We start from the raw sequence: 22431 nt of genomic DNA on the forward strand, positions 1-22431 counted from the left end.
CACATGTTGAGCTAGTAAATTCCTTCAGTTAGGCTGGGTTTGTTCCAGGGATTCGGGGCAGATAAGCTCAGCAAAGCTTGGGAAAAGGAGGCCTCGAGCTAATCACCACACTCCTGCTAAATGACCTCATCATAAATTTGGCAAGGCCATTTGTGCTGATCTCACTTTAGCTTCTAATATGAGCTTACAGCAATTCATTATTTCTCTAGTTTATAGGTCACCATGTTTCTGGCTTGCTGTCTACCTGGTGTGTATGGGTGCAGACTCCCTTCCAGCCATATTCTGTACATCTGAACTCATCCAGAGCTTGCAGCTACATTTCTATTGAATTTACTGGTTTTATTTAAAATTCTTTAGTCCTTTTGTGTGTGTGTGTTCTTGTTCTATGGATTTCTGCTTTTTAAGTCAGAATAAAAAATGCTCGGAAGTGTGTGCTTAGTATTCTGCTGCTTGCTCCTCTTTTCAGACATCAGATATCACCGTTGCAATGGACTTCAGATTTCCTTTCTGAAATCCTTTCGGCACATACTAAGACGCAGTGACAAAATGTCTAATTAAATCTGTTGTGGGGGATTTTGAGAGTCAGTTGTTTGACATTGGTACCCTGTGATATGGTTAAAAGCTTGATATCAGCTTTAGGAAGAAAACAGATTAGGAACAGAATGTGTCCCCGGGGAATTCAATACTTCAATTCCTTGAGGAAGTGATTTAAAGCAGCATCTGCTCTGTGCTGTGTATCGTTTTATACTTTCCTTCAGATCCCTGAACCTGAAGTAGATTATTTGGATACAGATCTATTTGTGTGAATCAGTTTATAGCACTCAGAGAAATGTAATGAGAATGTTATCTAGGATTTTGAAAGAGGCAGAAGGGATTTATGTAATAGCGAAGACAGAAAACTTAACCATTAAAAGTAGCATAGGACATGGCACTGTTTCTGTCCCACTGCCAATGTGACAAGATGCCTGTTGAGTTTGATGGGGGAGGAGGTAGAAGGTGTTCAGTTCCTGTTTCCTCTTTGTGACAACATGGGCACTCTAGTTATTTCATGTTCATGGTTGTCCCCTCACCCTGACTTAACCATTTCATATGACTTTAACTTGCAGGGAGGTTTTGTGGTTTGTCTCCTGACTGTGTGAGTCTCTTTTGCCTCTGCACCCTCAGTGTGTTAACAACACTCATTTGCTTCCCATGTATCTTAGCATCCCCACGGTCCTGTTTTCAGAGATTTCCAGATGCCTGGCACTTGTTCAAAGCATCAGTCAAACCTCTTGCTGTCTGGATGCATCCCATCGTCTTCAACTCCTGTTTCCCTTCCTTAATTTAAATACTACTGTTCCTAGCTCAGTGAGTTTTTAGCACTATGAATACTTCCTTTACACCCCCGAGTCTTCTCTCATCAGACTATGCACACTGTTCCCAGTCACTGATGAGGAGGCAGCTCTTGCCATCTCTTCAGTCTTTCCTATATCTGTCCAAATTAGTGTAATCAAACCCTTACCTAGTAATCCCCAGATTTTTTAGAAACAGTCTGAATTTCTTATACAGAGGTTAAGGTTCCTTTACACTGCTGTAGCCCTATAAAAGAAAACTAAACTCCGTGTATTTGCCATAAAATTATCAATAACTCCATGTCATCTGTACCAATCACAGGAATTTGTTTTCCACTGTTTGGTACATCATGTACTCCTTTCTACCTGCATGCAGTGTACACCAATGATTTAGCAGACTCTTGCACAGATGTTTCTGAGTATGGGAGGTTCAGTGCAATAAGCATTGGTCCGTGATATTTGGAAGTTAATCTATTTATTCTCAGGGGATCTCATGGTGGGTGATATCAGCTGAATTTTTCACAATACACATGTGAAAGTATCACAAGGCCTCCAATTATAGCAATATTATTATACATGTTGAACAAGGGGCAGTGGGGTTTCTGGAGTCTGTGATAGGGGTTCTGCATCTCTTATCTTTCACTTAATCTCTTGTTCCCATTCTGTCTGGTTTGAATGGGACTTGATCTTGATTGAGGGAGATGTTATTCAGTGGTGAATCCTGCAGGTTCTTCTTCTTCCCACCTTTCTGGTAATGCTTTCTGCTCTTTAGGACCAAAAGATCTACTCTAATGTCTTCTCATCATTTGTGAACTCTATATACTGCAGCTCTGCTTTGGCACTTGGCTGGGAAGAGGAATAAGTGTTGTAGTCCAGCAGAAAGAAAGAAAGGGTCGCATTTGATTGCTCCACATCCTCACTGCTGAAGCAGAGAAGTGGTCCCCATGCCCTCAGGCTGTCTCTGTAGTGGAAAGCGAAAGAGAGGATGGAGACAGCAGCAGTAGAGCTAACTGGGGCCATGCAGAGAAGTGGGGACCAAAGCACAAGACTTGCCCTTGTAAGCGCAACATAGCAATCACATGGATGGGGTTTGGCATTGCTGGTACTCAGAATTGCAGTATTACCATTATTCTTTTCCGCTGTTTAGTGTAAAATCCAATCTGATGATACCCCTTTCCCACTCTGGGTTTCGGTGGTTTCCCGATTTGGTTTTCTAGAAACAGCCTCAGACACTAGTCAGACTCTGGCTGAACATTTGGATTCCACGATTCTGTGATGAAAAGCTGCTTTCCTCACAGAAGTATGGCCAGACTGTACCCAGATCAGATGACCAGGCTGTGGCAGATACTGATGTGGATGCCTTTTCTTCAAATGTACAAATACTGCTTTACTGATCACTCTGCACATACAGAGCTAACTCACAAGAGACTTTTGCTATGATTTTGCCTGGCAAAGGGTAAGATAACATATATCATTTCAACCTGGGTCCTAATGTTCTGCAATCAGACTCTGAATTAGCTTCAGTCCTAGAGTGTGCAAAGGTCTGGCATCTTCTGTTGGCCCTAAGAATGTTGCTGACCTACATGTCTTCCATCTGCATTCTCTGCGTAACAGATCCCATAAAATACTATAAGCTACAGTTACCAAAATATGCCATGCCTGGCACAAAAATATCCTTTCACTGTGGGACTCTTTACCTGGAAATGCTGCTGTTTATTCAGACAAGTTGTACGCTCCATGTGTTTTTCACTTAACCACAGGGATGTAGCAATGCAGTCTTACTGCTCATCTTTCATTGAGAGTCTTGAGGTGCCTTTGATATAATGATACAACACTATATTAAATGGCAGTTATGTTTTTTTGGATGAAGCCGTGCATGCCATGTGTTCCAAAGGGGCCATTAAAGTAGCAGTAGCAGCAGCTTCTCTTTCTTTCAATTATCTTGAAATCTTCCAGCTACAAAACCAGACTTCTGGTAGGTTTCCTGTTATCAGGTAAAATAATTAGCTGCCAAATAGCATTTTTGGCTGTGCTCATGATATGAGAGGGAATAGACCTGCAAAATAAAATTTGTCTGCATTAAATGCAGCATTGAACAAAAAAGTTAGTTTTTATTTCTTTGTGCCAGAACCAGACTTTAGGTGGCACAATGCAGGACTGAACTGATCATCTTGTTGGTTGGTTTTATGGGCATATTCCACGTGTTGGGTTTATGGGCATATTCCACGTGTGGTTTTGGCAAGGTGTGCCTTCACAGGCTGTCAGAAACGCTGATTGTCAGTGCCCTCTGGAGGTTTTTAAGCCAACAGCTGAGGATGGAGAATTCAGAGCGTCCCCGGGTGACCTGTCCCCGTGTTGCACTTCTTTTCTAGTGAAGAAGTTGCCTTCCTGCTGTTCAGACTAAGCCTTCCCATCAACATTTTGTGGCTGCTGCCCATTAGTATACCCTGTTACCACTGAGAAGAGTGGACGGATCCCTAGATCACCCGTTAACTTCTTTACCAGACTAGGCAAGCCCAGCTTCCTCAGCGTCTTGTCCTGGGTCATGACCTTTAGGTCTCTGACCATCTTGGTTGTCTTCTGGGCAGCCATTTCCTTGATATCCCATTTAAAGTGAGGGTTCAAAACTGTAATCCGGGAAGTGGATTAATCTACTGAGATCTCACCAAGTCCAGATTCTTTTCCATATTCTACCTAAACAAATTATTAAACATTGGCAAAATAAGAGCCCTTAGTATGGATTGAAAGGAGGAAGATGCTTTGACAGTTGGAAAACAAAGTGATCAACTTGGAAAGGCAAAGCTAGGGGAAAATACCAGTCGAAACTTGACATGGGAGGAAAATTGCTATTTAAAGAAAATAGGGATGTGTAACTTCATCAGTTCATCAGCAACTCTAGGGAAGTACAAATATTAGGCCAAGCAAACTGTTTCAGATTTGAGAATTTAAATAATGAAATTTTAAAATGAAACGTTGTTTTAAGTCAAAATACTCTGTGTTGGAACAGAAACAGAAAATTTTTGATACTTGAAAAGGCAGATTTCCATTTCTATTAGAAAAATCATTAAACCCAAGATGATTTTGAAAAATGCCATGAAATCTGTTCTATTCTTGCCATGGGAAAAAATAAATGGAGCTTCTTAATTTTACTTGCTTCACTTTTTTGTCCAGCTTGGGATAGAGTGTCCCCAAGTGAGTTGGAGGATAGAAGGCATCTTCCTTTTGATTTCAAGGCCATGACTGAAAAACAGGAGATAAGCAAATGCAGAACATGGCTAACTGCAAAGTAAAATCTCTGCCAAAGCAGTCTACTCTTGTCTGGGAGCTGGAACTGTGATACCGCTTTTCTTACCCAGCTTGTGGCTCATATGTCAACATCCTTTTCTGTTCAGTTTTAGGATGGTTTGTAACCCTGTGACCTTGGATGGTCCAAATGCACTTTCCACTTTCCTAAAATTGAAGTCTGTCTGCTTGTCTCTTCTGGAGACTTTTCTCATTTCTCCTCCAGATGTTCCCTGTTACTCTTCAAGGTCTAGTTCAAGCTAGTTTCACTGGATGAGTTAATTAGCTGCACAAACTGAACATGTGCAGAACAAGACATTAAAATGTTCCTAGAGTGCAGAAACAATGCTGTTTAATATCCTGATTAGTGGAGTCTGTGATGTCAATTTGTTAATGATGTCCAAAAATTTTTAGGTCACCCTATCCTATACAAGTGCTACTCTTACTGGGACAACACTTATGAAACATCAGGTTGCTTTCTAAGGGGGAAGATCTTTCCCTCTGAACACTCCATGGAAAAATGTGAAGAAAATGTGAGGCCACACTGAGTTTGCCAGTATAAGCAATATTTTGGCAAAGAGGTGAATGTATGTAATCTTTACTTTGTAATTGTCTAAACTAAGTTAGAAAAGACTACTCCAAACATCTGCCTACATTCTTCCCACAGATACATTTCCCAAAATAAAGTTATGAGAAGTTGATTGTTCATCACTCCTGTGAGATCCACAGAAATATTAATGGTTGATTCACTGTGGATATTTTATTTTCTTAGGCTATTGAATGTAATGCTTCATGCAGAATGTTCTTTTCTGCTCAGTCTACAGCACACAGCAGGAATAAATCCAGCTGGCACCTGACATCTATAAAACTGCCTTATATTTTCTGGGTTCAGAGTCTGTTATTTTACAATATGTTCTGTAGATTTCATGTCTGGGATCAATTTTAATGAGGTATCTAGGAGCTCATGCATGCTCTGGGGAAGCTGAGCCCTGAATAATCATCTTACCATCACATGTCCTGCAAAATCTGATTTATATCTCTGTCCTGATACTAGCTGACTTGTCACTAGTATTACCTTGTAATAGGTTATGATCATTCATGGGGACTTAGAGATTTGTAACAAAAGTATAATGGTGAGGAAGTCCTGATGGCACTGTGATTACTACTGATTTTGCTGTAAGAACTGGCTTTTTGTCGACCCATCTGGTCTGGGTGTAATAATGATGCAAATATTCAGTAATATTCAGCTCAGAAGCTCCAACTGAGAAAGATCAAGAAACAAACTTCTACCTTGAGGGCCTGGTTTAAGCCCACTGATGTAAGCCAGGCATTTTTCATTGCTAATGTGCCCATCTCTCCGACATGCATTATAAGTTGTTAACCTCTGTCTGTTCTGGGATGAAACAAAGCAGTCTCTATGCTTGCCCAGAGATACAACTGAGGGATGGGAGGGTACGTGGCTTTATTTAATAGATTATTTATATTTCATTTTGTCTTTTCATTTTTACTTCTTTATTAAGCTCCAGACACTGTGTTCCCCTGGGAATTGTGCTACATCAGGTTAGTATTAGGATGTTTGCAACTCTGTGAATGTGGATGTGGGTCTCCTGGGGTGCCTTTTAAAATCACTTTGGTTAATGGGAACATTTAGGGTGGTATATGGTGTTGGACTTGGCTCTACAGGCATTTCTGCTTGTGGTGTCTAAATAGTTCAGCCAGTAGGTGGAACCAGGAGAAAGTAGATGTGTCATCTGGCAGAAAGACAGTACAAATGCCTTTCCTGGGAGATGCATCCCTAGGTGTCTGCTTAAAGTTGTGCTTTTCACTTTAGTGTCCCTGTTTAGGACACCCAAACTGCAAAATCTGGAGTTATTTCTAAACAGTGACAGGCTGATGCTGTCAGGCCTTGGTGCATGAACTAAGACCGATAAGGATGTTTGGGTCAGTCCACAAATCAGCTGATTTGATCACATAGTAGTAAGGAGGACATTTTAATAAACATTTCCTCACTGACTGTTTTCTCTCGTGAATGTGTCAGAGATGGAGGACAGGGGATAATCCAGATCACGTTGTATCCCTCCATCAGTGATATCTGACATTTGCTGAGAAAGGCAGTATCAGAAATATAGGTTAAAAATATTCCTTTAATGTGTTCTACTGTGGGAAACTAAAAGAAGTCCACCCAATGGCATATGCCCTGCAAAACACAGCTTGTGCAGCTAAGAGTGAGCTCAGAAGTTCTTCTTTTAAAGTAAATTACCATCAAGGAGAAAACAGCAGGAGGTGATAAGGTACTATGGTTTGAGCAGACCTCTATCTGCCAACTTCTCATAACCATTTCCCCAGCTCTGCCAATAACCAGAGGAATTGAATTTAGAAGTCACCATCCTTTATGGACTTTTTACCATCAATATACTGGAGGGAGAGAACATGGATAGCTTCTCTCTACCTTCATGCTGCTCATCGTGATGAGAAAAATACTTGAAAGAAAAAGCCTTTAAGAATAAGATCTTGCAGCACTGAAACATTGAAATCAATACACATGGATATATTTTAAACACCTGTAAAAACTGGAAGCAAAGGAGTATATTGCAATGCATCTAGGGTTTTGCTGCTTAAAAGCAAAGCTAGAGGTTTCCTCATGCATTATGTAAAAGTGCTGCTATATATATGTCTGGCTTGCAGTTTGGACTGTATACACTAAATTGAACACTGTAGCTTGGTCTTTCCAGTTTTCAAAACTAAAACTAACTTACAGTTACAGTATTTTCCAACAATTTGAAAATATAATTTACCAGTAGGTAGAACATGCTGCTAGAATGCTGCTATCCATTTTGTATTTTTAAGGCTTGGATAGTAAAACTCATAGCTATTAAAAATATTGAATTTGTGACCATAGCAGACAGTGAGTAATACTTTATTTTCTCCTCTTCTCTTGAATGTGAACATGGAAATTAGCTGGAAGTTTTTGCTAGGGAAATACTATTCTCTGCAAATGCAAAAAGAAAGTAATTTTGGAGCTTGCCAAACATAAATCAGGAGAGACTTTAATAGAGTTATCAGCCATGGCAGGGTGAGAAAAGCTTCATCTTGTTTTAATGAGAATGGGCTTGTACCTCCGAAAGCAGCAAAATTAGCTCTCATGAATAATTTGTGGTGGAATATTTTCTCCTTAGCATCCAAGATAACAAATCTGTAGACCCCCTAGATTGAAGAGTAATTATACAAAACAAGTTAATTACCCATACCTGGAAAAATTAATTTCTTAGCAGGCACATTCTTCGATCTTTCTGACATTTTAAAATAAACTTGTCAAATCCAAACCACTGTGCTTTTTGGTGTTAAGTTTCTCTTCACTCTCAGTTTGGATTTCTTACAAAACCATTGCCCTCCTGAATGTTATATTGACCATAAAGACATGATTCCTGAAACTTTAAATTACATGAGGGTTTTTTGTTTGTTTGTTTGTTTGTTTTTTCTAGTTAAGGATGACCATTGATGAAGGCCATTGCAATGGGATTTCCTGTTGATAGCACCTGTGGAAAGAGTTAGTGTTATTGTGGTATTTATAAAGCATTATTAATCATGTCTTAACATCATACCTGTTAATAGGAAAGTGTCGATATCCCAGAATGTTTTGGGACATTGAAGTAGTAGGGCTTAATGACTTTTCCAAAGGGATTTAGATATTCCATTGATGACAACTGACTGTGGAAAAGGAAAAGACAGGTATTTTTTTAATCTACAGAATTGTTTCTCCTTGAGAAGCTCTGAGGGACTTAGGAAGGGAGAGGAGGAGTGCCTGTACAGGTTGTGCACTTGTTCTAGTGTCCAGTGGATGACAGTTTCCAAAGGTTGGGTTTTGGTTGGGTGGCAACGGCGCCTAGAACATGATGCCCCTTCCATCTCTCCATGCCTTCCCTATTTGTAAAATAGGCGAGTCATAGTATCTTCATGCCTGTCCACACTGATTATTTGAAGATGCTTATGTAGCCCACACTAAGTGTCCTTCCTATGGCTTACTCATCTATACCACTGAACATCTCAGCTGGCATGTCCAAGAACTACAACAGCTAGCCACTATGAGGACACTTGAAAAGCTTCCTTGGCCAGCTCAGGCTTTAGACCTAGAGGAAGGGCTGTTAAATAATTTAATCTAAATTCCTGCCTATCACAAGCCATCGAATGGCTCCCAGCTACCCAGTCCTTTACAAGAATTCAGCCTCAGTCCTTCACGTATTAACTAAAACCATAGGACTAGCAGGGTTCCTCTTTGCTACGTGTGTTTATTCACAGACACTTTCATATCTACACAGGGTAGAAGATATTGACAATAGAAACAAGGGACTGTGAAGGGATTTACTTACAGGGTTGGGCCATGGCAATGATCTCTTTAAATAGCTGTGTGACTTTTTTCTGTGTATCTGGATTTGGTTATTAAGCACTTTTTAAATGATCAGCAACAAAATAAACAAGTTTATTGCACTTGAAAAAGCCTCTCTTCTCAAGTGACAGGTTATTGCACCTACTCAAATTATTGTGAGTGGAATGAGAAATACTACTATTAAAAGGCCAGGGCTTTTCATTGATCTGAATGTTCCTCTTTTAACAGCTTTGGCACCATCAAGGAGCCTTAAAGTGGGAGTAAATTATATTGCTATGTTTTAGTTTAAACATGAATTTAAATGTGATTTTAAGCCAACTTTAAGGCCAACTGTTTCTAAAGGGGGCCTTAATGGAATTGGGAATTATGCCCAGAGCAAACATATTGCCTATTTGGCAGTGATTAGCAATGTGTTAACAATTTAGTGTTCTAAATACAGGGTAACTAATTACTAAGATACTTAAATACACTTTCAGATACAGCAGTAACAGGTTTAGAAATGTAATTTAATAAAATTTGAGTCTGCTAGCAAAGAAGCTGTAGAAGACAGTAAAAGGGCTTGTCAGAGGTATCCTGATGGATAGCTCATAAACTGTGGGATCACAATTCTTGGGGATGCTTTTCCCCACAAAACCTTGGGTTGGGGCATTTTTTTCATGGAGAGGTGGTGGAAAGCCTTTTGTTTGAGACATATGAAACTATAGAGGACAAAACACCGGGGAATATATAGTACAGCACAAGATAGCCAGGAATGGATGGGATTCCTTAGTAAACTCTAGACCTTGACTTTTCCTTGTCTGAACTTTGTAGGGTTACACACTTACTCTTTGCAGCCCTCACATCTTGTCACCAGAAAGGGCTTCTGGACCACATGCGGCCAAGTAGGGTCATGTTCTGGCTGCTGTTGATTGCCTGTAAATGACCCCATTTTTTTCTGTGCCTAAGCTACTGTGCCCTGCTTGACTCCCATGTGTATCTCAGGTTTTCTGTACAGTGATCCTGGTAGAAAAGGCACATCTTTGCTTTGTCACTGGGCTGCTTTGCACCCTTCCAGCACGACAAGCATGGCTAGGGTGTTAAATATGATCCAGAGTTTGCTCTTCAGGGACTAGAGAGTACAGAAGGCAATGAACACCTGACCTCTGTGTGTTTTGCTATGAGGTAAGGTACCCCAGCACGCCATAATCTCAGTAATAGTGACCTGAATGTGTCTACAAGAGTAACATCACTGTGTTACATGAAATCCCTTTTCTACCTTGATTTACCTTCATCAGATTTTTTATCTGTTTATCAGATTTTGAATTAACTTGCAGGTTGGTGTTTGTTTTGTTTTGTTTTGTTTTGTTTTGTTTTGTTTTTCTTATTTGCCAAGGAAATGGAAACTTGGCAGTATCTTCCCCATAAAAGTTTTCCTTCCTTGCTCATCATGCTGGCAAATATTTGTGCACGGCTAATGGGAGAAACACTAACTTTATGAAGCTTCACTTACACTCATCTGACTTACAGGTCCCACAGTGACTCCATGTAGGACAAAAGCATGTGCCAAAAGGCATAGGTGGAAAAGCACTGCAGAAATATCCCAGTTGTTTGACTGTGTGGGCCAGGGCAACATCATGGGAACTACATTATGAGACCTGGAAGAGCCCATAATAGACAGACCTAAGATCCTCATGACTACTTTAGGATTCACAGAGAGCATTTCTGCTGAATGTGGTAGTCTGGACACTGCGAAGGATGGATAAGGGTGGTTGTCAGAGTGCTTAGAGGAAATACATTACTTTTCTATTTTTATTTTTTTTAATTATTATTTTTAAATTTTTAAAAAATATTATAGCCATAGTGTAGCTTCATTGCTTACAACTGGGGCTCTGTCAGGGAGCTGAACTGCATAGGAGTTGCATTATAGGGGTGGTAGGTGAACTTGTGCATCATGATATTCACAGCCAGTTAGCCAGGTTTTGGTTTCAAAGGCTGTCTTTTCCTTTCTCTAACCTCATCTCTATTCAAGTCAAAGGGCTAGGACATTGTAAGGAGTCAGTTGTGATATTAGTGGTATTGAAAGAAGAGACAACATGGCCAAAGACATCCTCAGGAGGTCCATAATGGTGTGCTAGACCTGTGGGTTTCAGATCATCCTCACAACACAGAGGTTCATGACTAGGTGTCTGTGATGATGGTGTGCTCACAGGCCTGCTCCTGATCCCCTCATGGATTTATGGGATCCCATGTTTTGGTTGCAAGATCCACACAAATATGGATTAGCCTGAGGAAGACGAGGCCAAACATGTGCTTTCACACTGCAACACAATGAGCTTTATCTTGCTTGGTGACCTGAAGGGCAGTGACTGCTGTGCAAGGAAGCCTTTCAGTAGCCAAGAGGCCCTAGAGCCATCTCTCAGTCAACAGGGACAACAGCTATGGGGTGGCACGATCCTCTGCCAGCGCCAAGCACCACAGGGTGACACAGACTGGACACATGTCACACCTTTTTCTTATGTATCAGAGGGGTTTTAACATGTTCACACACAGAAGGAGACTTCTGTTGAGAGGAGAGGTCTGGAAAAGGCTGAGTACCAGCAGGCTGGGGCTATGCAGTTTGGATGCTATTCCAAGCTACAGAGCATTTGCCCTCAGCTGGTATTAGAAGGGGCTTACAAGAGAGCAGTGACCGCTCCCTTTCCATGACTCTTTGACATTTATTCATTGGTTTCCTTGCAGTCTTTTTAGACCTGAGGGGATTTTAATTGATGACTAATCACAACAGGATTAGCAGCCCCTTTTTCTCTGGAATGCTCTCCAAGATCTGTTTCTTTGTTTGTAGGCCACTGCCCAGACCTCCACCACCATGACCCCCACCGTCCCCACCACGACAGAGGCCTACACGCGGACTCAGTACTGTAAGTGGCCATGCGAGTGCCCGAAGTCCCCACCTCGGTGCTCTGTAGGCGTCAGCCTGGTCACAGATGGCTGCGACTGCTGCAAGACATGTGCCAAGCAGCGTGGAGAAAGTTGCAATGAGGCCGACACCTGTGATTTCCACAGGGGCTTGTACTGTGACTACAGTGGAGACAGACCTAGGTACGAAATAGGAGTATGTGCACGTAAGTGATGTACATATATTTTTGACTTAGATATACATTGGAAGCTCCCCACAGTCTGAACAATGGTTGAGATTTATCTCATTAGATACCTGACTGTATGCTCATCAGCTCCTTCATTTGTCATCTTCTATTTCCTTATAGCTGTCTTAATTCTCAGGGCAGTTCGCTGGATGAGAAATAACATCTGAATTCTTGCTCTTTGAGGTGGCTGCAGCCAAGAGCAAGAAGCAACCAGCTCTTGAAGGTCTTCAGATTTTAAAGTAGATCATTCTGTATTCCCCGTAACAGGAGAAGGTGCTGTAGTGGGGTGGGTATGAAGGAAGGATAGGTACGCAGCTGGCTTTAAAGACAAGCAATATGGGCATCTACATGAAAACTATGACATTAAGGAGATGCTTTTGGCTTATTCCCGGTAGTGGATCCCTAGGAAGGGTAGCATGTGATATTCTGTCAAGAGGGTCAGGGATGAGTCATCTCCTAGCAAAGTTTCTCGTCGACAAATTGAGGTCTGATCTGTTCATAAATGATTGAAAATCATTACTCTGGGAATGATTAAAAAGGAAAAGATCATGGGTACAACCACACAGATAGCTAATCAGAAAGGATGATGACCGTTTAGCAAATTATTAGAACATATTGGTTATTCCTTTAGATTCATAAACAGGAAAAAGACATTTAGAGAGAGGGTCTTCTAGGCTGGCATATACCTGTGAATAAGGTACTAATCGAAAATGTAAAGGTGGAAGGAAGCCTGGAGGAGAGCTGATTGCGAGACGAATAGATAGAATAACTGATCCACAGGAAGGAGGAAAGATTGGAAACAGTGGGCTTCAACAAACTTAGAAAATCAGCAGAAGTTTCACAAGGGGCAAGGCTGAGGAGTAAAGAGTTTCAGGGTAGCTGGCGGTTCCTTATACAAATGATACTAGAGGTTGCTCTTTCTCAGCAAAAGGAGGACAGGAAGTGTAGTAAGAAATGAACTTGGCTTTGCATTAGATCAGCCACAAAAAACAATCATGCAAAAAGTGGAGTCTAACCAGAATTTTGTAGGATATGGGCAAAATAACAACAAGAGAAGATATATGCAAGGAACTGTAAGCTTGAACAGTGATCTTCAAGATTAGAAAAGATCCAAGGTTAAGAAAAGAGGATATGAGCTCATTCGAATATATTGTCTGCAGTGTGTGTGGAGTGTTCATAGGAGGTCTGTAAGAACAGGTTAGGCAAACATCTGTCAAGAATGACATTGTTACAGCTGGCCCTGTGTTGGGAGAGGAAAACAAGCTGGATGTTGTCTCAGAGCTACCTCAGCCTTCCTAAGCCTCTTTAAAGACCTTCATGTTGCTTCATGTTTCTTTATTTAAATGTTTGGTTTCTTAGTTGGATATTTTTTGGTTTTTGTAGTCCTCCCATACATCACAGCCATTCAGTATCCCTGCAGCAACAGCACTGTGACATAGGAAGATTGATCCCCAGCTTGCCCAGTGGGGTCTGGAAGGATTCCCAATCTGCACTTTCACATCCCTACTGCCATAACAATACATGCCCGCTTATGTGACATTTATGATTTATGGTGAGGGGCACTGTGGCATGGCAGCTGAGGGACGTGAGAGGGTCTTTCCATGGTTAGGAAGTGAAGTGTCTTTTCTCTGGCTGCCACGGAAAGATGTGAGTCTTCCCCTTGCTTTCAGCATCCAGGTGGAGGCACATGACAGGATCTGCTGCCATGTGCTTTTTCATGCACTGGGTCAGATATAGGCTGCGTCACCTCACTCTGAGTATACCAGCTGCTGCCCTGACCGCAGATTCTGGGTGTTGGGGACTAACTGCTGTAAGGAATTTGCTTTGTAGCTGGATGCCAAAAACTAGGTCTAGAGAATCCAGTGCATGCAGGATTACAGAAACAACATAATGTCTGGAAATTAAGGATCGTGAAAGAGCTAGGAACCGGTGCTGGGAAAGTAAATAGAGTGAAACTGGAAATTCAAGCTGTATCTATACTGGCATGCTGAGGTGTGTCCCAGGACACCTGGACATCAGATAGGAGCCTGCTGAGTGTCACTACAGCTCTCCCTTTGTTGTTGGCTTTTCTCTGCACCAAAGCAGAGACAGCAGGGTGCTGAGCACATGACCAGGTGGGGAGACCAGCGTTGTGCATGTGGAGCCAGGAACAGGGATGTGCTCCCAAATTCCCTAGTTTAGATGCAGACTCAGCAAGGTTCTGCCGGAGGCATTCAACAGCCCCTTTGTCTATGCTTGGGGATGTTCTCATGATGAACCTCTTGATGTATGAGACCTGCAGGAGTCTGAGTTAATGCAGTCCAGGAGGGATATGCTGTAGCAAAACACCAGGAAATACATTTTCTTGAACGGTCATAACCCATGTGAACACCTAGAAGTTTAACTGAATTCTCAGCTTTGGCTCCAGCACTGAGTGATGTCTCTTCAATACAAAGGCTGAAGCATTATCAAAATTGGAGCTGAGTATGAACTGGAGATCTGGATCTGTGCTTCAGATTCCAATAACTCTCCTTTTTGTGCAGAAGGACTTTGTGTTTGGTGTTTTCATTCAGCCTATTCTAAAAATAAGAAGCCTTTGCAGAATTTTATTCCAGCATTTCAATTCGTGTTGGCCCTGAAGCAGAAACATTGCAGCTCTATTTCTGACCAAACTTAAAACTTAGACAACCTGATCAGTGCATGCGCACTGCCTCCGTGTGACCAAACAAGAAACTGAAGTTTGAATTTTCCATTAAAAGGTTTCTACCACTGGTTCTAAATAACGGTCCATAACTTTGAAACAAAAAAGCTGCCACTTTTTGAATTAATGTGATTCCTGCTCATGGACAATCAGAAAGCTTGATTTTTTGTGATTTTTATTTAAAAATATACATCAAATGCTAATTTTCATGGCTTTATAATGTATTACTTCATTTTCCAAGAAACCTGTTCTGTGATAAACTGTGTGGGATCTAGTTGCCTAAATATAGGAATCCAGTGCCATTTTAGTGCTCCTTTGCTACCTTGGCTGTCCTCCCCACTTCTGCTTCAGACAGGTACGGGTGTTGTGAAGAGCGGTGTCATATTTTCAGCTTCATGTAGTACTCTATATGTCCCTGAAAACCTCAAATTTCACTCAGTATCTGTTTTAATTACTTTGATTGCTCCTACTGCAAATAACTTTTACCAGCATGCCAAGAAATGATTTAAGTGAGCATTTGTGGATAAAACTTGTTTTATTTTCTAACTCCTTTTTTCCATGAGGCATTAAAAGATTCTCTTTTTTTTGCTGTGATGCAGAATGAAAACAGTTTCCTAGATGGTGTGACCACATTTGGCTCAGCATCACTATGAACACATCACCCTGCAGCACTGTCATGTCTCTGCTTTGGCTCTGTTAGCCTAGGGAGCAGCTTGATAAAGAAAAACATCAGCACTGTTTGTTGTCAGCATTATTTTAATGGTGCTCTGTGTGTCTTTCTCTCTTTTTCTTACCTTTCAGAGATTGTCGGTGTAGGATGTGTCCTCAATGGAGTCAGGTATAACAATGGGGACACATTTCAGCCCAACTGCAAATACAACTGCACATGCATTAACGGGGCTGTGGGCTGTATTCCCATGTGCACAAACTCACGTCCTCCCCTTGTTTGGTGCCCAAACCCAAAGCTGATTAAGATGGCAGGGAAGTGCTGCGAGCAGTGGATTTGTGATGACTCCAAAAAAATCAGGAAGACGTCTCCGCGTCACATCTCCTCTGCAGGTATGGTGGAAATGAGGTGGATCTCTCCTTTGTTATTGGGCAACTGAATTCAGAGTCTACAACCAAAGCATCAGCTTGTACTGCTGGATCTGGTGGATCTAGTCTTTGTGTGAACAAGACACAGAGACTCCTATCCAGCATGTAGTGAAGGATGGGACATGCAAACACCAGTGGTGTGCTTCAAATCCTTAGCAGCAATATGAGATTCATCAAACATGCTTGTGTGACAAAGCCCCCTTTGAAGCACACATCTGCTGGCACTTTGAAGATGTCACAAGTCCTTTTTACTTCACCATTTACTTTTTTTTCAGTCTGTGCCCTCTGGAGAACAGAATGGACTCAGTTTTATTTGGGACAGAGGCTTTCTGTCTGAGTTATATTGCTTTAGTAGCATGATTTTAAAGCTCCTGTATCTTAGTAGTCCCAACTTACATAACACCTTGAAAACAGTTATTGTGGTAGAAGTTTCATCTGCCAATTGGGCTAAATTGTCTTTGTGTTAGTATAGCTATTTAGAAATTCTGGACTGAAGACATTGAACTACCTATTTCATGTATCACATAAGGTATCTCTTTCCTCATACTCACATTCAGAGATGGTACAGTTTGCCTCAAACATTGTCTCATATGCTTAAGATGGGCTCACCTTGCCATGTGTCTTAAATTTATCCTCATAACACTCTGTGGTGCAATGGAGTGACATTAGCCAGATTAGCTCCATGTTTTGGACTATCTCACAAAAGCAGAGCTCAAGAAGACATAGGATGCTTGTTGTAAACCAGGATTTTGGTTCCTTGATGGTAAGGGTTTTTTTCCCAATCCTTGGTTTGTATTTTTGTTGCACAAAACAGAACCTTCATCTCCATTTTGTGGGTTAAAACCACCAGAGTTTAGCCCTCACTTCTGTCCCCAGTAGCCTTGAACTGTGAGGTAGGTCCAAATTCAAAACATCTACTACTGACATTGGCCTGAAGTCTTCATGGCCTGTGTCCTAAAATGGGCATAACACAGCTTTCCTTGCCTCACTTTTTCTCTTATAAGTGGAAGTCTTATAGAAGTGAGACTAGCGTTTATTACATTTAATATAATAATTAATATAATAATAAATATACTAGTGAGCAAGCTCAATGCAGCAGAGTTTCTATCAGAGTTTTGCTTGTGGGCTGTACTGTGAGTTGCAGACCAGTGGGGACTTTGGCCGAGGCTGTGAAGGAACCTGAACTGGGGTTGTCAGCTGCTTTCAAAACAGAGCTCACCCTTTCTTCAAGTGGCTGCCGAGCTCCCGGAGAGCTATTCAAGCTGCTCTTCCTCCCAGTGAAAGGCTGTGGCTGCTTCCCAAGCCCCTTGGCCATCCCGCAAAGACTGTCAACCACTTTCTGCTACATGGAATCAATTGAATGGGCTCAGAAATAAACCTTCATGGTGAGATCAGATCTCATCCCTTTTCTGCACCGGCTGGTGCAGGCTTCTGTAATTGTTTGTATTGTGGCAGCACCTGGGGGTCCCAGACAAGGACCCCCTTGTGCGAGTCTGTGAAGGGAAATAAAGAAATGAGCCTAGCCCTGAGCGCTTGCAGCACTGGAGGGTCTGACACAAGTAGGTCAGCTCAAAGAGGGTGGGATGAGGAGGTTCACAGTAATGCTGAGCCACTTTGTTGTGATTTAATTATTTGGGTTAGTGGCCTGAATGTGTAATGAGCTGAGAAGAAGGTGTTTAATATGGAAAGCTGCCCCAGCTGAATAATGTGGGGTTAATCTGGTCTCTGCAGCGTATGAGGGAGAGGATGAAGCCTGGCAGAAGAACTGCATCGTTCACACCTCGCCCTGGAGTCCCTGCTCGAAGACCTGTGGGCTGGGCATCTCCACCAGGATTTCCAACGACAACGACCAGTGCCGGCTCGTGAAGGAAAGCCGCCTGTGCAACATGCGGCCCTGCGAGGTGGATATAACCAAACACATTAAGGTGGGGACTGTTTCTTCGAGCACCCCTTGAGCTTTGCCTGGACACAGGGTCAGCCTTTGTTTGGCAGGATTCAGGCCTCTGAGGGCTGCACTTCTCATGGACTTACTGTGCTGCAGAGAGGTCAAAAATGTATCCTCCCTGTGCTTCCACATGCTGGTTTAAAAACCTACCCCTGAGGTTTAGTTCCAGCCGAAAGGTCCTTCCAAGGAAAGTCAAGCCAAGTCTGTTGTGCTTGCTGCTGGTTCAGACAGACCTGTGACTCAGCTAGCGGAAAAGCGGTGGTGCACTGCTGGACATGACTATGAACTGTATTTTGCAAGTATCCTACCTGCAGCTTTTGGGTTCGTATGTCTAAACTTGTGAATCTGTCACACCCTCTAGATCAGGGCTGTAAAGTGCTTCCTAATGGCTTCAGAACACTTTAAATATCAGGAAGGTGGTTTGTGTGTCCTACCTGTGTCAGCAATGAATATTAACCTGTCTCTTTTTCTGTTCTTCTCTAATTTAGCCTGGGAAGAAGTGCTTGGCTGTCTACAGGGCCAACGAACCAATGAACTACACCATCTCAGGATGCGTGAGCAAAAGTCCATACAGACCCAAATACTGCGGTGTCTGCACAGACAACAGGTGCTGCACACCCTACAAGTCCAAGACTATTGAAGTGAGGTTTCAGTGCCCAGATGGAACTGAGTTTTCCTGGAAAATCATGTGGATCAATGCTTGTTTTTGCAACCTGAACTGCAAGAACCCCAATGACATCTTTGCTGACTTGGCTCATTACCACGATTACTCTGAAATCGCTAATTAAATTGGCTGAATGCTGGAATTGACCCATTGCTCTGATTTTACAGAGGTTTTAAAATAAAAGGAGAATCTTCATCCACTGCCAATGTACAATTTGTTTTTTCCTGAGTTAGGATGTTAAATCTCCTTGTTTTGCCACACTTTTTTTTGGAAAGGCCTTGAACAAGCAGGATTTTTAACTGTAATAGACCTCCATCCATTAACAGCAGCCAGAAATTCCTCTATGCACAGATTCCAGGACTTAAATGACAGTCCTGCTGGCACTGCTATTTATTAGGCCAGTAGTTTAATTGCCCAAAGGAAAGAATAGTACACTAGTATGATAACAAAAGTATGGCTGACATGAGATTCAGACATCGTTACTGTCATTTCCTGAATAATGTGGTCTAAGCTGGAAAATGAACATTGACATATATGTTTTATTTTCCACATTAGACTGCAGTCTTTGATGCTGGTGACCCTCAGGACTAGACTCTGGTCTCTGTCACACTGAGATCAGTCCTAGAACTCCCTCTCCATCATTCTTACTCAGATCCTACCCCATGGTGAAGTTCATGGGAGAAGCCCAGGGAGAATAATGTTTCCCCTGAAATCTCTGTGCTATGAGTAACTCTCTCACTGCACTAGGCTGCGTCAAAGAACCTCTGTGTCCTGCTCTCCTTGGACTCACCTCAATTTCTTGGAATATCTTGTGCCAGGGACATTTTCACAGTTTACCTGCTCTGATCTTGAATAGCCTGAATGCTCTGAATCCAAAATGACTACCCCAGAGCTCATATTTTCAGGATAGATTCTTTTATCCATGGATTAAGTATTGCTCCTAGGTTAGCTCTGCAGACCTGAAGGATGAACTATAGAGAGTCAAATGAGAGATGAAGGACAATACCTCATGTGCCCATTTTTTCACATAGAATTGGTGTGGCCTGTGCCTGGGGACCACCACCTACTCCCCCCCTGTGGTGCTACCAGCACACAGGTCCTGCTTCCCACTGCCACCTTGCCAGTGACACATACCTTTTTTTAACATGTCTGGGGTAGAGGAAAAGAGACAGTTTAAATGAGAACACAGGTGTTAAGCTTCCTACCAACTCTGTGGATGAGTGGATGCAAATGGAAAGGACAACCCTTGGCATAGCTTCTAGTGTGTTAGTTGTAACTGGGCTGCTGCTTAGAGTAAACATCAATGTAAACATTTTCTGCAGAAGTGGTTTCAGACAGCTAAGAGAAGAAAAAAATGTCATTGTCTTTCCAGACAAAAAAATTATCACTACTGAAGGGTGATGGAGCCATTTTTTTCCTCCAATAAATTGTTAGTACAGCACCCATGCACCATGAAATGTTTGCTGTTGCTTCACTTGGGAGAGTACAAATGTGTTTCTGCACAGGGAGCTGTAATATCTGTTTCCAAAATCCCTGGTGGCACAGAAGAACTGCTGAGTGGAGGTTGGACCAGGACACGGCTGAATTTTGGATGATGCAACTGTTTTAAATCAGTCGCTTATTTTCATGTAGTTGGCAGGTTGTCTGTCTTCATCTTGATAACCCAGAGGAAGCTAGGTTAGTTCCCAGGAGACATAAATCTTTCTCGCTGTGATAAATTAAAGCTTCTTGTGAGCAGGCTGAAAATAATGCAATACCTATGTAAAAACATCTAGGAAAAATGCTGCATATCTTCAGAAGCTATTAACTTCAACAACATCTTTCTTTGTACACAAGGATTTGGCCCATGGATTTTTCATAGAGCTAGGTCATTCCTTAATTTAACGCTTTTACTATTTCTTTGTTGAAGCTTCCATGAAATCCCCAGTGGCAGAAAAGAAAGGTGATCCCTGTCTGCATTTTCCAGTGCAGGTGCCTCTCCTGTTTGTTTCTCTGGTGATAAGGAACCTGAGGACACCAGCACTTTACAAGATTCTGCCTCATGACGGCCCTTGGCCTGGATGATGTGACAGGAGAGGTCACATCTGACCTAGTCACCTCCACCCAAATGAGAGCTCAGCACTTGCAAGACTGAGAATGTTACATTTTAAACTCCACCTGGTAAGAAAAAGGTCCATGGGAACATATGAAGAAGAGGCCTTGGCCAAGTTGATAATGTTTTCCACAAAGGAAAATGGTTTGTATCGAGGCACTTGGTAGGGTAGGGAAGCCATACTAGGACCTGTTTCTCAATCAGATCCCTCAAATATGACTTGGAATCCTGTGTTCTAGTTCTTGCCCATTTAAAATATCCTATGTGTGTGTGTGTGTGTATACATATATGTATATGCATATATACAAATATATACATATATATACACACGTATCTGTATCTGTATGTATATGCATATATAAAATATTATATACATGCATTTATAGAATGTTGCATATAATATTATATATAAAACCATATAGGAACATAGCCTATAGGAATATATATACATATATATAGGAACATATATACATATATACATTCCTATAGGAACATATATACATATTCCTGTGGTGCATAAAATGGAGCTCCTATAAAATGCATGTTTATATGTACAATCAGTTTTTCTCTGTCTTACATGTACACATAAGGAAACAAGAAAACAGGATCAGAAGGCATACCCAAAACTATAGCACTTAATAGGCTTGCTTTGCTTTGCAATTAGCTAACACTGTAACGCTGTAATCAAATGCTGCAGTGGCTGAAGCACAGCTTTCATTGCAAGATAAAAGAAGCTATTGTAAGCTAATGCATGACCAGCAGGTCCAGTGCATGTCAGTTTTTAGTGAAGTGAATGCCTGGAAACCACAGATCTCGCCCAACACACCCAAGAGGTTTCTGTTTCTAGCCTGGTTTCCTAAGGGAACAAGTCAACTGTACCATCCGTTTGTCTGTCAGTCAGTCCATCTGTGGAAATGTCAAACTAAGCAGGCAGAAGAGTAAATATCTCAGAAGCATTGCGATTCCTGAACTAAAAAATGAAATAAAATAGCGGGACAGGGAAGAGGCCCACCACATTGCCCCTAGCAAGCCCATACACATCTGCCAGGCAGCCAACATGACCAACAAGGCTGCAGCGTGGCCCAACCACAACAGCAGCATTAAGGGTTTTTTGAGCAGATGCGCCGGTTGTAAACAAGCAGCCATGGAGGAGGGAGAGCTGAAGGCATCACGGATGGGAACTAGTGGTTATTACACTGCTGTAAAGGAGTTCTGCGGGGACATTGGACACGAATCTATAGGAAACCAAGATTCATTAGCTCTACTGCTTGTGCAACTGGTTGTCTGTCCAGTGACACTGAAAGGGGAAGAGAAACACTTGTAGCCAGTGAACTTGACTTGCAGTTTGTGGTGCATTAGAGATCCTTTCTTTTAACGGATGTTTACAAGATCAGTCCTAGGACTAAGGCAATAGACTAGCCTTTAGATTCAGTGCCCTGGCTCCCTGTGCACTTCAGCAAATCATGTATCTTTACAAAAGTACTTTTGTAGTTACTGTTTAAATATATTAAGGATCTAGATCCTCAAAGGCTTTCATGGATCTAGCCCTTTGCCTCACATTTCCTCAGTTCTTCAGAGCCAGAACAAGGCTTTACTGTTCATTGCCTCCACTGAGAGTGAAAAATCCTCCAGCAGGAACTGATGCTCACTGTACGTTTGTACAGTGCCTCATACAATGGGCCCAGGTCTCTGCTGGGACCTGAAAGCAGTACCATCATCTGAGAAAGCAACAATAATAGCACTGAGGAGATAGCAGGATCTGAGCTGGTGCTAGACCCCTTGGTGCAGTGTTCCAGGGAAAGGCTTGAGAAAAGATGGGAGTGGCAATTTTGCAAT

At 41.9% G+C, this 22431-nt stretch overlaps 1 protein-coding gene across 3 annotated transcripts in view; it reads left to right on the top strand.

The window, feature by feature from the left end:
• The window catches only part of CCN4 (cellular communication network factor 4), a 35401-nt gene extending 16685 nt beyond the window's left edge, over positions 1-18716 (top strand). The window contains exons 1-5 of one of the 3 annotated variants that reach the window (XM_074894589.1): positions 8094-8160; positions 11819-12098; positions 15601-15858; positions 17626-17819; positions 18328-18716. In XM_074894589.1, coding sequence (XP_074750690.1) covers positions 11843-12098; positions 15601-15858; positions 17626-17819; positions 18328-18627 — 1008 coding nt within the window. In that variant the 5' untranslated portion in view covers positions 8094-8160; positions 11819-11842 and the 3' untranslated portion in view covers positions 18628-18716. Of the gene's footprint in view, positions 1-8093; positions 8161-11818; positions 12099-15600; positions 15859-17625; positions 17820-18327 lie in introns of those variants that run through there. The other 2 variants (XM_074894579.1, XM_074894597.1) reach the window with 2 other exon arrangements.
• The last annotated feature ends 3715 nt before the right edge of the window (positions 18717-22431 follow it).

This window comes from Strix uralensis, chromosome 1 (genome assembly GCF_047716275.1).
Source record: "Strix uralensis isolate ZFMK-TIS-50842 chromosome 1, bStrUra1, whole genome shotgun sequence".
NCBI classification, from domain to species: domain Eukaryota; kingdom Metazoa; phylum Chordata; class Aves; order Strigiformes; family Strigidae; genus Strix; species Strix uralensis.